At 37.8% G+C, this 16992-nt stretch overlaps 2 protein-coding genes across 2 annotated transcripts; one reads left to right on the top strand and one right to left on the bottom strand.

Moving 5' to 3' along the window:
- Positions 1–6993: 6993 nt before the first annotated feature.
- LOC121756789 lies at positions 6994–10446 on the bottom strand. The gene is made up of 5 exons (XM_042152181.1): positions 10069–10446; positions 9178–9631; positions 7504–9065; positions 7344–7427; positions 6994–7256 (listed from the first exon to the last, which is right to left on the bottom strand). Exons 2-3 carry the CDS (start codon positions 9628–9630, stop codon positions 7860–7862), a joined length of 1659 nt encoding a protein of 552 aa, XP_042008115.1. The 5' UTR covers position 9631; positions 10069–10446; the 3' UTR covers positions 6994–7256; positions 7344–7427; positions 7504–7859.
- Positions 10447–10543: 97 nt separating this feature from the next.
- On the top strand, positions 10544–15615 carry LOC121756790 (aspartate--tRNA ligase 2, cytoplasmic-like). Its single transcript, XM_042152182.1, has 10 exons — positions 10544–11155; positions 11889–11999; positions 12097–12210; positions 12445–12735; positions 12816–12926; positions 13014–13067; positions 13547–13626; positions 13733–13848; positions 14758–14872; positions 15248–15615. Exons 1-10 carry the CDS (start codon positions 10652–10654, stop codon positions 15372–15374), a joined length of 1623 nt encoding a protein of 540 aa, XP_042008116.1. The 5' UTR covers positions 10544–10651; the 3' UTR covers positions 15375–15615.
- Positions 15616–16992: the final 1377 nt, after the last annotated feature.

Below are 16992 nucleotides of genomic sequence, written 5' to 3'. Positions count from 1 at the left end.
GAGACTCCTAATGGCAGACGAAAGGAGTATTGTACTACAAAACTAACTATCACATGAGTATTTATCTTTTGTATGAAGAAGAAATAAATATACATCTTCAAAATTGAAAAAGATAGAATACTTTCTTAAATACTACTCCCTCCGTCTCATAAAGATTGTCTCACTTTGACCGGGCACGGGTTTTAAGAAATGTAATGAAAAGTGAGTTAAAAAAGTTAGTGGAATATGGATCCTACTTTTATATATTAGTTTTATAATAAAATGTAAGTATGAATGAGTTAGTGGAATATGAGGCTCACTACCAAAATGGTAAAAAGTGAAATGAGATAAATTTTGTGGGACGGACGAAAATGAAAAAATGAGACAATCTTTGTGGAACGGGGGTATTTTTATTGGAAATTGAGTTCTTGTGAATAAAAAAACCTCTTTGAGACATTGGACGTTCTCTAATAGAAAATAAAGGAAATCCTTGGCAACTTTTTTTACCAAAGTAACTTACCTACATTGCTCTAATGTGAATCAAATACACAATCTTTCATTTACTATTAGTTTTGAGTGATTTTCATACGTTATTGGACTTAAACATCTACTCTCTTCGTCCCATAGTAGATGTTACACTTTCCTTTTTAGTTTATCCCACAAAAGATGTCACATTTCCTCTTTTGGAAAAAGTTCCTTCTCACATCAATTATAAAATTATATTTTCTCTCACCACTTAACACACAAAATAACATCTCCTAAAATCTCGTGCCATCTCCCAAGTGTGACATCTACTATGAGACGAAGAGAGTATTTAATTTCATACATTATTAGAATCACCAAGGACAGCGCATGACTTCACCTAGAGGCACGACCGACAAAATGGCTGGTGCGCTAGCCAAACTTATCGCACGGGCCGCACAAAATCGACCAACTTTGTCGTGTCCTTGAGAACTCTGCACGACCCGCGTCAGAGCGCACCCGTCCCAACTTTATTATAGTTTTCATAATAATATTTTTATTTTTTATTTTTTTTGCCAAAACTCCAATTTTATATAAGTATATTATTATTATTTGCTTTACTTTGGCCTATTTTCAGTAAAAGAGAATAAGTCAGAACATAGAAAGGGGTAATTACACCATACATACAAAATGTTTCACAAACGTTTCAAACTGATATAAAAAGTTTTAACTTAGCATATATCATACAAAAGGTTTAACTAGTGTTCCACGTTAGTATATTCCATCTAAAACACTAACATCGTTACTTTTCTATTCAACTTCATCAAATATATTGCAGTCATAAATTTCTAGAGAGAACTTACTCTCACTCATTAGTAATTCCATCGAATATATTGAAGTCCTCCCAACTTCACCCACCTCATCTCTACAGCTACCACCCTCCCCCACCTCAAGCAAATCCAAGCTCAAATCCTCTGTAACTCCCTCTATTGCCACCTCCTCCTCTAAACCCTCCTCTTCCCTTCTTACGCCCTCTCCTTACTCTCCTTCATCCCCGCCGACAGCCCGCCACCGCGCCAGCTCACCAACAAGATCCTCAACCACCTCTCCCGGCTCCCGCTCAGACAATCCCCACAAGGCGCTCGTGCTTTTCAAGCGACGAGAAACAAATTCATCCCCATTGATGGGTTCAGTTTCCTGCCATTGCTCAAAGCGGCGAGGCTCTATCTCTCGGTCAAGGGAAGATAATACACGGGCTGGCTGCGAAGCTTGGGTACGAATCCGACCCTTTTGTGCAAACTGCGTTGTTGAGAATGTACGTTGCTTATGGGCTAATCTCAGAGAGAAGGGGTGGAAAGGATGAAAAGTAACAGTGGGATAATCTCATATAGAAGGGGGTTGGGAGGGAAGGATGAAAAGTATCGAAGTTAGAGTGATTTGGATGGAATGAACTAATTTGAATCACTAGTTAAACCTTTTGTATGATATATGTTAAGTTAAAAAATTTTGTACTAATTTGAAATATTGGTGAAACATATTGTATCACATAGAAATAATAATGTCATTTAGATTTTAGAATAAGATATCTCGGCCAATTTTAGGGTAAGTAATTGAGAAAGTGCGAGAAAATCGGGTTTATAGGGTACTTTACGTTTAAAATAACGTAAATGTACCCATTTTGTTATCTCTTCCATATATGGGAAAACGCCACCCACATTGGCGTGTTTTTAAGTAAAAACGCCACCCGGATTGGCGTGTTTTTAAGTGAAAACGCCACCCTTACTGGCGTTTTACAATTTTGAACCGTATGTCGTCGTATTTTATGGAAATACAGGCAAGTTAAAAACGCCGATGTGGTTGTCGTGTTACATAAAAAAACGCCGACGGGGTTGGCTTGTTACGTAAAAACGCCACAGGCATCTGCGTGTTTTATGCCTAAAAACGCCACACATGTAGGCGTGTTTATACCCAAAGACGCCTATGGAGTTGGAGTCTCAACCATAAACACGCCTACCCCGTCGGCGTGTTTGGCTAGAACCAGTTATCAGCGGAAACTCTCCCATAAGCGTGAACCCTAATCATTTTCCCTTCCCCAATTGCGAAAAACCCTCCCCAAGGCAAAAACTCGTTAAGAAACCTTTGCTCGGGTCGACCCGGTGGTGGATTTGAGCGTGGAGATTTCGATTTTGGCTCATTCTTCCAAACATTAGTCTTCCTATTCGGTTAGTATGTTTAATTTTTGACTCATTCTTCCAAACATTAGTCTACCAATATTTGATGGATTGTTATGCTAGTATATATTGTAGTGTAATTTATATAATTATTCGATGGATTGTTATGATAGTATATATTGTAGTCTAATATTTTTACCAATATTTGATAAATTGTTATGATAGTATATATTGACGTGTACTTAATCGAAATATTTTGACCAATTTTTGGCTCACTCTACATAATGATGAATGTGAAAATAAAACATATTTATTTGTGTTTTACATTATTGCAGATAATATGACGTGGTGTGTCAATTTATATTGGGGTGGAAAGATAATTCCCGGTCCAGTTATTTCATATGATCCTCCTTTTGCAAAATGATTCATTATGTTGGATGAAAGTATTTCCTACGATAAGGTTGTGGAAACAATTTGTGAAAGAATGATGATAAGCATATTTGAAAACAAAGTTCAAATAGTATGGAGACGTAATATATTCTATGGATCTTCAGTCACGTTTATAGGTATGCTACTAGAAGAAGTATGCATGCCACTAATGTTTAGTGAGAGTATGGCTACAGGAGGTCAAATTGAATTATATGTTGAGTATTCGGCAATTACTCAATAAAATAGTCATCATCTCATAAGTTATGATGTTGGTACGTCTACGAGAGGCCAAGAACCATGTTTCACTGCAACACAAGATTTTGATGTTGGTACGTCTACGAGAGGCCAAGAACCATGTTTCGCTGCAACACAAGATTTTGATTTTGGAGGCGTGCATTTAGGGGACAATGACAATTGTGATGTGGTTGAGGACATAATAGGTCCTGATAAAGCCGACTTTCTTGATCCACAATCACCTTATGATTCTGAAGATGTCGACCCGGATAGTACAGACTCAGATGGTGATCCGTCGGATGATGAACAATTTGTTGCTTCAAGACCATCCATTCCAGTTGGAGAAACAGCAGCTGAAGTAACAGTGGTTGGAGAAACAACAGTTGGAGGAAGAGCAGTACGAGGAAGAGTAGTTCCACAGTTCCCACAGCCTGGTATGAACTATTTTCGCACCTTATCAGGTCCATGTGATAGTTTTGGTCCAAAAAACTTTGAGTCTGCTGATCCCAATGTGCATTATTGGAGTGAAAAAGGTCCGAGCAATATCGGTTTGCATACTAAATTTAGAACGAAGTTGGAATTGAAGTCAGCTGTGACTTTTTGGCATTTGGAAAAAATTCGACAATGTACAGTTGCTGAAAGTAAAGGAAAGAGATGGCATGCAGTTTGTAAGTGGCCACAAGGAAATCCGAAGGATACCTCATTACCGAAATGTTTGTGGGAGTGCCGAGCAACATTGAGAAAGCATGATGAACACTGGCAAATTAGAGTATTTAGCACTGCTCATACTTGCATGGGGATCATAATTATAATGGGCACGCTAATCTTTTGTCGGGTATGATAGCATTGAGTGTTCGACATCAGATAGAAAACGATCCTTGCTACAAGATAAAAGCAATTGTGGCGGATATTGAAAATAGATTTCATGTGAAAGTTAGTTACAAGAAAGCATGGTATGCTCGGAGGACAACTATTGAGCTTGTGTATGGTTCGTGGGAGTGGAATTTCAAAGTTTTACCAGCTTATTTGAATGAGTTGCAAAGACAAAATCCTGGCACAATTGTCGAATGGTTGCATGATGACAGATTAAGCAACGGTATGAAAAAGGTTTTCAAGTACGTATTTTGGGCTTTTGGTCCAGCTGTGGAGGCTTTTCAACTATGCAAACCAGTTTTAACGGTTGATGGAACTCATCTACGTGGACGATGTCGAGGTAAAATTCTTATTGCCGTTGGATTTGATGCTAATAAGAAATGTTTGCCTATTGCACATGCCATTGTTGATGAGGAAACCATAGAAAGTTGGAATTGGTTTATGGAATGTATTAGACTTCATGTAGCCAAGCATGGAATATGTGTAATATCTGATAGGCATGTGAGAATCATAGATGCAATGAATTCTCCCATATGGAAAAAAGAACCTAATGTCGGCCATCACAGATTTTGCTGGGTACATGTTAGAAAGAATGTGCTGCAGAATCACAGAGGTATCATGGTCAAAAGACTTGTTTGGAAAATGGGTATTGCTACCAAAAAACGCAAGTTTAAGAACAAATGTCGTTTACTTCGAGACGTCAACAACGAGGCTTTGCAGTACCTTGATGCCGTGGAGTTAGAAAAATGGAATTTGGCGTATGACAAACACAAAAGATGGGGTGAGGTGACCACTAATATGGTGGAATCTTACAACAATGTGTTGAGAGGCGCAAGACAACTCCTAATTAAAGCTTGCATTGATATGATATTTTGGAGGACAATAGAATGGTTCAATGACTGGTCAATTGCATCAACACAGTGTGCCACACCACTTACCCCGTGGGCGCATGAAAAGGTGTGCAAAAACGATGTAAAAGGTCAATTACATAATGTGAGAGCACCAAACACAATTGCAGGGCTTTATGTGGTTCGAACAAAACGTCGAATTGGTGGAAAGAGTGGTAATAAGTGGAAGGTAAAGTACTTGGAGTCGAACCGCAAATGCCAAAAGTGGCAGATGTGGAGACTTCCATGTTCACATGCAGCGGCAGTTGCGCGGTTTAGAAACGACAACATGTTGTCGCTTGTTGACCCCGTATACCACACAAGTGTTTGGGTACACCAATATTCTACGGTGTTCAATCCACTCAGGCACCAAGATTATTGGGACGTGCCTGAATGGACTTTGCAGTGTTCACGAACTCAGCTAATGCCTCGAAGTCGCGGTCGATACCGTACAACTAGGATTCCTAATCAAATGGATGTCCGTGAAGCTGACCAGCCACGAGCCCGACGCCGTTGTAAACATTACCGTCAACCAGGTCATGACAGGCGCAATAGCCCCACTTCTTGAATGTTTGGACTTATGCATTGTGTAATATTAGGATTTATGTATTGAGTAATATTTGTACTTATGTATTGAGTAGTATTTGCATGTATTTTATTGTGATGGTAGATCGGGTGAGTAAAATTATATATAAGTGAGTTCACCCGACCGGGTGTTTTTGGATTATCAAACACCCGGTCGGGTGAACTCACTGGAATCCAAATTGTTCATTATGATTTGCACCTACCTGAAGTATAAAACGCCAACCTAGTTGGCGTTTCTACCAAACACGCCAACTAGGTTGGCGAGTCATTACAGAACGTTGCAATCTGTCGTAGAAAAAATTGACCAAAAATTAATCCAACTGTAACACGCCAATGGGACTGGCGTGTTTGTGACACACTATAACACGCCACTCGTGTTGGCGTTTTTCAATTATAAAACGCCATCCGTGATGGCGTCTTTATGTAAACACGCCATTCTCTTTGGCATGTCTAATTTACTAAACACGCCAACCCGAAAGGCGTTTTTTACTTATACACGCCAACCAAGTTGGCGTGTTTTAACGTAACTGTATTTGGAGAAAATACGAGTAAAATACGACGACATTATAAAACGCCAACTAGGCTGGCGTCTTTACTTATAGACACGCCAATGCGGGTGGCGTTTTCCCTATTTATGGAAGAGATAACAAAATGGGTACATTTTCGTTATTTTAAAGGTAAAGTAGCCTATCAACCCGATTTTCTCAGAAAGGGCAGTCTTCTTCTAAAACCCAGGTATAGGGTGGGAGAAATTTCGTTATTAGGGGTTAATTACGCCGACCTTTCGAAATTAGGGGTTAATTTCGCTGACCTTTCAGAATATGGGATCGAGGCGTGCGTATTTTTCAGAACAAGGGATTTCTAATTTTTTTATCTTTTTTCTATTTTTTTTCCTATTATTTATTTCCCATCATTTACAAGTGGACTAAACTACCATTTTTATATTTTCACCTTAACTCTATGAAATCATTCGGTCATTTACAGAAGATTTATCAATCATTTGATTTCCATACACAATGATATAATAATATTAAACTATTGATTGAATATCGTCTCTTTTTATACTAAAATATTGATTTGAATATCTTCTCTTTCCCATATTGCGTGAACTATTATAGTCTCTATTAAATAACAATTTTGTTCACTAAACAATTTATCATCACTACTCCTATTAACTAACAAGCTATGTGAGAAAGTAGACAATATTTAATCGTATACCATCCTGAATCATTTATTTGCTAATGATTTTTTTTAAAATCCAAAAAAAGCATGTTTATATAAAAAAGCAACCATCAAAACTCCTCTTCCACAACTACTTCCACAAAAGTATGGATTCACAAAATCATAGTTTCACAAAATACTTCCACAAAAGCATATATCATCCACAAAATACTTCCACAAAAGTATGGATTCACAAAAACATAGTTTCACAAAATACTTCCACAAAAACATATATCATCCACAAAATACTTCCACAAAAGCATAGGTCATCCATGAACATGTTCTTCAAAAGCTTAGTTCCTCAAAATACATTATCACTAAATTAACTTCCTGGAAGTGAGTTTCTTCTTCGTACACATTTTTATTAGTACGTCTTCTAGGTTTAGGCTTTCCTCCACCTCCATGCTACAATTCACTTGGATGAAAATATTTGATATTAATGTCAAGTTATAAAAAAACAGTTGGCTCAATGTAACAATTATACATATTTAATTCTTCATACCTCATTGGTTCATCAACTACTCCATGCCTTTGACATGTACTAGCATGCATCCCACCTAAAGGTCGTCCCTTTGCACGGCTCTTCCTGCAACTCAAGTAAGCAAAACAAAAATAAGATTGAGATAAAAAAAATGAAGAGGAGATGCAATCCAAATAATTACCTTTTCTTTGTTCCATTAAAGACACATTTAGCTGATGACTCCCTATGACCAAACTCTTTGCATTGCTTACATTGGATCTGCCACATTCGTTTTGTTCTAGATTTGTTTCCTTTGCCTTCTAAGCATCCAGGTATCCTATGTTTCCTCTGTCTGCCGGGAGCTTTTTTTTTCAAAGCAGGTAACACCTTGAAGCCAAGGTCTATGCTAGGCCACTGAGACTTGTCGGGAAATGGGCTAATTACCCCTGTATATGCTAGCCTAAATAGACTCACTAAAAAGTAAGGATGTAGGTAATCTTCCATTTTTGGATTTCTATGTGAAGTTATCACTGCTAATGCATGTGGGCATGGTTTTCCTTAGACTTGCCACTCCCTACATGAGCAAGTGTGTTGTGCAAGATTCACAACATGTCTAATTACCTTGTGTCTATCTGTGATCTCAGTCACCTCTGCCTCACCCATACCACCTACTTTGACCTTCAAGTTACCCAATTGTCTACTAAGAACATTGAGATGGCGAACAACAATTGGAAGCATGGTATGGCCTTCCAATCTTTCACCTATATCTCTCCTCCTTGCATAGAGCTCCATGAACTTTGATCTCAGACTGTCAACTAGCTCGGCTATTGGAAGGTCCTTAAGGTCCTTTACCCAGTTGTTCCACACTTCTGCAATATTGTTTGTAATATAGTCACATTTGATGTCTTCAGAAAATTTGCTCCTCATCCAAAGCAGGGTGTGATATGTCTCTAAGAATGGTTGCACCCTATCATTTGCTTCGTACATCTTGTGCATTAGTTTTTCATGATAAATTGGACAAAATGTCCTAGCTGCAGGATACATGTGTCCAAAAATCGGACCTTGAAACCTCTTAGAAAAATTCTTCATCAAGTGGATAAAACACTCTCTATGTTCTGCCAATGGAAACACCGCCTTCACAGCATTCTCCAACCCCTTGCATGCATCTGAGCAAATAGCTAAATGAGGTGGACTTCCAATTGCCCTCTTTAGCTGCTCCATAAACCAAATCCATTCTTCATTGGTCTCACTTTCAAACAACCCAAAAGCAAGTGGAAATATCCAGTTGTGCCCATCTAATGCAGTAGCTGAAGCTAGTTGTCCATTCCATCTACCATTAAGAGCCGTTGCATCTACACTTAAATATGGCCTACACCCATTTAGGAAGCCATTGATACTTGGTTTGAAGCAACAAAAAAATCTTTGAAAGTAGACCCCGTCTTCAGTCTCTTTCAACCCTATCTCAACCACACTCCCTGGCATTTTAAGCTCAACCATTGCCTTAAAGTTAAACAAATTCCCAAAATTGTCCTCCCATGTTCCATACAATTTTTCACGTGCAATCTGCATACCGACATATATAGTAGAATAATGAATTGTGGTGACATACTTCTCCTGCAACTCATTTTGCAACTTAATTGCTCCCATGTTTGGATCTTTCTTTAAAAAAGGAATTGCTTTTTCTCCAACCCAATGATACGATGTCATCTTGGTCCTTACTCTGCCAGTGGATGAACAAAAATGCTCACCTTTATTCAAACAAACCTATATCCCATGGACACAAAAATATTAGTTTCAAAATGCACACATTATTAAAATGAGCAAATATATTAATTACATCAATAGTACATATTATTAACAAGTTAGCATATTATACCTTCACATGCTTTTCATTTTTCATCCACCTAGCAACAATTGACCATGGACAACTCTCAGCTTTGCAGAAGCCCCTGAACAAATTTGGGTTGGATTTCTCTGTTCCTAGTTCAAACTGAGTCTTTATAGCATGTTGCTTCACTGCTTTCCTAAAATCATTCATATTTGTGTATATGGTTCCAACATCCATCGGAGGGTCATCCATATCATAAAATACATTCTCTTCATTAGGAATATGGTCATCAACTGGTATGTCCATTACCTCATCAACAATTGGACCATAATTCATTCCATCTACTAGTGCATCACTAGGTTTCTCTAAGGTTAGACCAACAAATGCAAACATTGTTTCTTCATCCATCAAGCTTTCAGGAGCACCAATCTGTGATTCTTCAAGTGGAGTAATTTCTATACTATCCCAGTCAATAATATCAATTTCATCAATGTGATCCATCCTAACGAATAATAAAAGAATTATGTATCAAAATTTTTAATCATACAAAATTCCAAACAAATATATATGTACAAACAAATGTATATATGTATGCATTCTACTCTAGCACAAACAAACATATTTATATATAGATGTATTATGCTCTAGCACAAAACCTTAAATAAATGTATGATAGATTTTTCAATTGCATAAGCAAGCAAGTGATTTTAAAACACAAATAAAATTAAACTTATTAGCTATAACACTATTTTAACGTAGGTATATATGCATGTATTCTTCACTTTTTGAGACAGTTTATATGTCTATATGGAATATTAAACAAAAAAAATGATATATGTACTCTGTATATGAGGACAAACACAATAAATATTCATATACGTATATTGCATATGTATCGAAAACAGAAAATATGAATACATGTATTTACAGGTTTCTTACAGAATCACAATTATTTTGGAGTGAAGAGACGGCGGGAAGAGAAGGGTGGAGACAGAGGCGGCGAACAGGGGAGGCGGCGAACGGCGGAGGCGGCTGTCAAGAGGGTGGAGACGAGTCTAGAGTAAAGAGATGGGAAATAGAAGATATTCAAATCAAAATTTTAGTATAAAAAGAGACGATATTCAATCAATAGTTTAATATTATTATATCATTGTGTATGGAAATCAAATGATTGACAAATCTTCTGTAAATGATCGAATGATTTCATAGAGTTTAGGTGAAAATATAAAAAGGTAGTTTAGTCCACTTATAAATGATGGGAAATAAATAATAGGAAAAAAAATAGAAAAAAGATAAAAAAAATTAGAAATCCCTTGTTCTGAAAAATACGCACGCCTCGATCTCATATTCTCAAAGGTCAACGAAATTAACCTAAAATTTCGAAAGGTAAGCGTAATTAACCCCATCACGAAATTTCTCGTAGGGTGAGACTGCAAAACCTCGAAGTCGGCTGCTGCGAGAGCCAAATCAAAGTCGCTTTTCCATATTCTCTCTTCCACCATAATCACTCTCTCCCTCTAAGATGTCGTCTGAAGAGCCCATGACTACCGCTGCCGAAGAGTCCGGTGAGAAGAAGCCTTCAAAGAAGGAGCTCGCAAAGCTGGAGCGCCAGCGGAAGCGCCAAGAAGCCGCCGCCGCATCTGCTGCAGCAGCCACCGCCAACCTCTCCATCTCCGCCGACGACCCCCTGGCCGCCAACTACGGCGAAATCCCTCTCAACGACCTGCAATCCAAGGAGCTATCGGCCGCAGTTTGGACGCCGGTCAATGATTTGACCGACGACCTCAAGGACAAATCCGTGCTCATTCAAGGCCACGCGCAGGCGATTCGCGCCGTCGGGAAAAAGATGGCGTTCCTCGTCGTCAGGGAGGAGTGCTTCACCGTGCAGTGCGTCTTAACCGTCGCACCGGATTTAGTCAGCCCGCAGATGGTGAAATTCGCCACCGGATTGAGCCGTGAGAGCATTGTTGACATCGAAGGGATCGTCTCCTTGCCGTCTCAGCCCATTACAGGAGCCTCTCAGCAGGTATGCTTCCAATTTTGTTGAGTAAATATCTTATTAGGGTATTGCCATTGAAATGTAATTCCTCTCCTGATTGGTAATCGTCACTATTGGTCGAATTTTTTGAATTGGATTCGGAATTTGAAACAAGTGGAATTGATTTCATCATGGCTAGGCTTAGGATAACGACCTATGGTGATGACTCTCTCTCGTTTTTTCTTTCTAGGGTTTAAGCAAAACTGTAGAGCTTAGATCTGATTTTAGATATTTAGGCAAAATTATAGATATTCGGTTAAGAATTTTTTTTCTCCGCTGCTTACTATAGATATTAGAAATGGGCCACTCACCCCTTAAAAGGCCTCATAAGGGGGAGGGTTATCCACACTTATATAGATTAGATTGGATCTTCACCAATTCGATGTGGGATAGAATTTAGAGAATTTAACACGCCCCCTCACGTGTGGGCCGGAAAGGACATCGGTCTTCCATCACGTGGGTAGGCAATGCAAGAGAAACCATCATCGATGTGGGCCGGAAAGGACATCGGTCTTCCACTCGTGAGGTGGATAAGAGATAAAGAGAAAACCATCATCGACTTGGGCCCGCTTTGATACCATATTAGAAATGGGCCACTCACCCCTTAAAAGGCCTCATAAGGGGGAGGGTTATCCACTCTTATATAGACAAGCTAGGATCATCACCAAGTCGATGTGGGACAAGATATTAGATTTTAACATACTGTGTTTTACTTTTATAGGTGGAAATTCAAGTTAGGAAGCTTTATTGTGTTAACAAGGCTATTCCTATACTGCCTATCAATATTGAAGACGCAGCTAGAAGCGAGGCTGAAATTGAAAAGGCTCTGCAGGTATCGAGCATTCGAGCTACGTTTAAAGCATAAAGACATACTTGGCTTGTTCTTTTGCTCAAAAACTTGTGCCAAAACTTTTGCATTCTATATGCAGGCGGGCGAGCAACTTGTTCGTGTAAATCAGGACACTCGCCTGAATTACAGGGTCCTTGACTTGCGCACTCCTGCAAATCAAGGAATATTTGAAGTCCAGTGTCAAGTTGAGGAGGTAAGCATAGTTTGAGTTACCCATTTCTGTGCATGATCATTATGTATTATGCAGTCATTGAGATATTGGAAATGTTTTGGTTAGGTTTTTTCTCTTGTTCATATTCTTTTATGGCATCTTGTGTTCGTGCAAGAATAACCTTTTGCAGTTGTGCTGCTCATGTTTTCAGTTTTTGTATGCAGCAGCCCCAATCATCAGCTGTATATGCTGATAGATTATTACTCTCTGGTGCAGATATTTAGACAATTTTTATTATCCAAAGGTTTCCGTGGGATCCACACACCTAAACTGATTGCGGGTTCTAGTGAAGGCGGTGCTGCTGTCTTTAGATTGGATTACAAAGGAACGCCTGCATGCTTGGCACAGTCACCCCAGCTTCAGAAACAAATGGCCATTTGTGGTGGTTTTAACCGCGTGTTTGAAATTGGCGCAGTATACAGAGCAGAAGATTCTTTTACTCATCGACATCTGTGTGAGTTCATTGGTCTTGATGTTGAAATGAGGATTAAGAAGCACTATTCAGAGGTATATATAAACTCTGAATGTTTTGGCTGCTTGTAGATTACTTTTTATAGGCCAGCAGTAACCTGGACTTGATCACGCAGGTGATGGACATTGTCGATGGCTTATTTGTGAAAATGTTTGACACCTTGAATGAGAAATGTGCTAAAGAACTTGAAGCCATCAACAAGCAATACCCATTTGAAAAGCTGAAGGTTCGCTCTTTGTATTCGTCTCTGTTCGAGTAAATGCTATACTCATCAATTTTATGGGAATGCTCATTATTGAACTTGAATTTGCAGTATCTACGGAAGACCTTAAGACTTACATTTGAAGAGGGGGTGCAAATGCTGAAGGTAAGATGTCAAATGTAAAATAGTATTCTAAGTTTGCATATAAAGTTCAGTAGTGATATACTTTAAGGGATCCTCATTGACTGTTAATTATACAAGTTGGACTTTCTCCTATACTTTAGAAGTAGAGTTTTCTCCTCAACTTTTGTTGATTTAACCGATGAGATGAAACAAATTAAGTGCTTGCAAGCTGCATCTCGGTCCAGTAAAACACAGAATGATAAACTAAACTGGAAAATGTAAAACTTGATATATTCAATGAGAACTAAACTGGTAAAATGTAGCATGATATGCATGAGCTCCATACATCTGCATAGTAATTAACTTATTGCATTAAGAGCATTGGTTCAAGAAGTTGGCAGAGTGTATTAAGATATGGATCAAGAAAATGGCAGAAATATGTTGTAGTTCGCATGTATAATTACATCTTGTTTTTGTAATTTCACTCATTTTCTTTAACTGGATAACTTCTCCAACTGTAGGAGGCTGGCATAGAAGTTGACCCTTTTGGAGATCTCAACACAGAGACGGAACGGAAGCTTGGCCAACTTGTTCTTGAGAAGTAAACTGCTTGCTATTATTTTATTTCATTTATTTTTCTCACATGTTCGTTTACCCATCTTTATCACATGTTAGTTTATGCGCTTTATGGACACTTTCAATTTCAGGTATGGTACTGAGTTCTACATACTTCATCGCTATCCTCTAGCTGTTCGACCATTCTATACCATGCCATGCTATGATAATCCAAAGTATAGCAACTCGTTTGATGTCTTCATTAGAGGTAAGTGTAGAAAATGTTTGCTTTCATGTATTTAAACAAGTACTAGAAATGGGACGAATGGTTCTTTTCCATTATCGGCAATAATTCTCTTTGTAGCTGGGAGCACTCCGTAACATTTACTCCCTCTGTCCACCACCTATATGCCACACTGTCCTTTTTAGTATGCTGACAAAAGATTTTCCACATCTATTAATTGTAATAGAGTATTGATATAAGGCAACCACTACCTAAATGAATAACTGTGGCCCGAAACACAGTTCATTATAAGAGTTTTTTTAGTTAACTAATCACTATGAAGGCGTTTTAGTTCATAACATGGATTTGAAAACACAGAGTGAGCCAAAATGCCATTGTAGTGAAGTGTTTAGGGTTTAGTTCACTATAAGGGCATTGTAGTTCACTATAAGAGCGTTTTAGTTCATAGCACGGATTTAAAAACATGGAGTGAACCAAAATGCCATTATAGTGAACTTGGTATTTTCAAAATCCATCCAGTCTCATCATTCCATTTTTTGATCTAATGATTGAGATTTGGTCTCTAGCTATGCATTGATCACACTCCTTTAGTAATATACACACAACCTTTTAACTTTCTTTATTCACAAAATATGCCACTGTTGGGCCCACTTATAACACATTCTACCAACTAAGTGGGAGCCTTAATCAACTCTCAATACTTTCTACCAACTAAGCCAACAAAATTATTAAAACCAAAATTTGGCAAATAGTTTGTGGGCGGAGGGAGTATAATCTTACTTTATCATACTTGGAGGGAAAATAGTGAATATTTGTGTGATTTTTGTTAGCTCAAATAAATCTGTCATATTCCCTCCCTTCACAGTGGATTCGAAACTATCATTGGTATACTTGGATCTGTCACCTAAATCTTGTTCTTGGTTTTATTGGTAGGTGAGGAAATCATATCTGGAGCGCAGCGTATTCACGTGCCTGAGTTTCTGACAGAGCGTGCACAAGCATGTGGGATTGATGTCAGCACTATCTCGACATACATTGATGCCTTTAGGTTCACTTCCTTATCTCCCTCTATTTTCTTGTTTGATACAGCTTTTCATATTCCCATGATTAGAAAGTTGAATAAACAGACTTATGTTTACATGAGGTTGTGGGTAGTGAGAGCCCGGCACCTTGTGTGGCCTGTTTTCTATGCGACATTTAGGAACTGACAGTGTCGGGATATGCATTCTAGACTTGTGTTTTGTATGAGATTCTGATTGATGCATACTTCTGGATCTTCTTGTTTACTACTGTTACTACTCCTATAATTAGTGCCCTGTCTCATCCATATTAGGAAAAGCTATACAATATACACTGCACGCTTTAATTCTTTTCGAATTATGTGTTGAAATCATGTTTAACATATCTGTTTTTGTATATGCAGGTACGGGGCGCCAACTCACGGAGGATTTGGAGTTGGGTTGGAGCGCGTGGTGATGCTATTCTGTGCGCTCAACAACATTCGAAAAACATCACTTTTCCCCCGTGACCCACAGAGAATCGTGCCTTGATTGCCTCGTTGTTAGTCATGTTGGAGAAATATCATGCCATTTTGGCACTTAAAAAGGAAAAAACTAGATTAATTGAGTACTTGGTGGTATAAACAATTACTGTTTTCTTGGTTCTCTTATTCAGATCTCCAAATGTGATAACAGTACATGACACATTGTGATGTTAGTATTCGTTGTGTTCTCTTAACCCATGCTTGGTTGACGGGAAAGTAAAATTGACAAGGAAAATGATTCTTAGTAACTTTACTTTCGTGTGTTTGAAAAATATCAAGATTTTAAATTTATATTTAATTTACACACCAAACTAAAAATATACTTTTTTTATAAAAATAATAATGTAAAATTTTTAATAAATTATTAATTATAAATAATAATAATTATATTATTATATTTATTATTATGATGTATAGTTTAAATATAGATTATCCATCATAATATATAATAGAGTGAACTGAACAAAAAGTCCCTAACTTTTCGCCTTGTAACAGCAGAGCCCTAACATTTAAAAATCCAACCACAGCGGTCTAACAAAATATACAATCACAAACCTTGCATATTTTGCCATTTTCTGGACGAAAATGCCCAAATGGGCTGAAGGGCATTTTAGTCCATTTGGCTGCATTTCTCCTGGCCCTATCTGCACATCTAGCCTGATGTGTAAGAGATGTCTCTTCAAATTGTTAATCATACGTATGCTAACAAATTTTTGAGAAATTTTCAATATTATAGAATATTTTAGAATTATGAGTATGCTTTACTAAATACGTATGTCTCTTCAAATTGTTAATCATACGCCGACCATACTTCTCCATGCTCCCTCACTGACTCTTGCTCCAGCCGACCAACCCCCTGTTTCAGAGCAGCCGCATGAAAAACTTTGTTACTGAACCGCCTGAACAAATCCTCACAAAAGAATAAGGCTGCGCGTATTGAAATATCTTGCTCCAGCCGACCAGCCCCCTGTTTCTCAAATCATCTCTGAAGGATTCTTCCATCTGATGATGCCAAGCATTCAAGAATGAGGGCAATTTTCATTAATCCAGGTACATTGAAAAGTGGGATTGAGAATGTGTGTCATATATTGAAAAGTGGTCTGTGGAGACCTTCATTGGAGAAAGCTCTCTCTCTCATGTTGTTTAAAAATATTTTTTAAAAATGAATCAGTAGTTAAGTTTGAATAAACTTGATTAAATTAATTTTAGATTAAATTTTTGAAAATAAAATAAAATAATAATTATTCCACAAAACATGACGTAGCTAAAAATAGTTTAAAAATTAGAAAAAAAAAACTCAAAATAAAATTAAATCAATGAAATACTACTATTAATTATTAATTTTTTGAATATTCTTATTTATTTATAAGATATATTTTAAAATCAAATAAAAGATGCATATTTATAAGAATTCAATACATAAAATAAAAAGGAAATAGGTACATGAAGCAGACTGCATGGCAGGGGGCGGTGTCAGCATGGCAGGGGCGGCGTCAGCATGGTGTCTGTGTCAAAATATTGCTCATACGAATGATGAGTAAGAAAAGTTGTTGTCAATCGACATATCCGAAAATATAAGAGCAAAGCTTGTGCTCGTGCAACTGAAAGTGGATAGCGATCAGATG

The sequence above is a fragment of the Salvia splendens genome, chromosome 12 (genome assembly GCF_004379255.2).
Source record: "Salvia splendens isolate huo1 chromosome 12, SspV2, whole genome shotgun sequence".
In the NCBI taxonomy this organism is placed as follows: domain Eukaryota; kingdom Viridiplantae; phylum Streptophyta; class Magnoliopsida; order Lamiales; family Lamiaceae; genus Salvia; species Salvia splendens.
The sequence above is the reverse complement of the archived record's forward strand: the minus strand, read 5'-3'. Positions and strand labels throughout refer to the sequence as shown.

Bases quoted from the DNA above. Each gene is read 5' to 3' on its own strand.
- LOC121756789 (XM_042152181.1), bottom strand. From the start codon at position 9,630: ATGGATCACATTGATGAAATTGATATTATTGACTGGGATAGTATAGAA. The intron at 9,066-9,177 runs GTATAATATGCT...CATGGGATATAG, and splicing joins AAAATGAAAAGCATGTGAAG to GTTTGTTTGAATAAAGGTGA.
- LOC121756790 (XM_042152182.1), top strand. From the start codon at position 10,652: ATGTCGTCTGAAGAGCCCATGACTACCGCTGCCGAAGAGTCCGGTGAG. The intron at 12,927-13,013 runs GTTCGCTCTTTG...TTGAATTTGCAG, and splicing joins ACCCATTTGAAAAGCTGAAG to TATCTACGGAAGACCTTAAG. The intron at 13,849-14,757 runs GTAAGTGTAGAA...TTTTATTGGTAG, and splicing joins GTTTGATGTCTTCATTAGAG to GTGAGGAAATCATATCTGGA.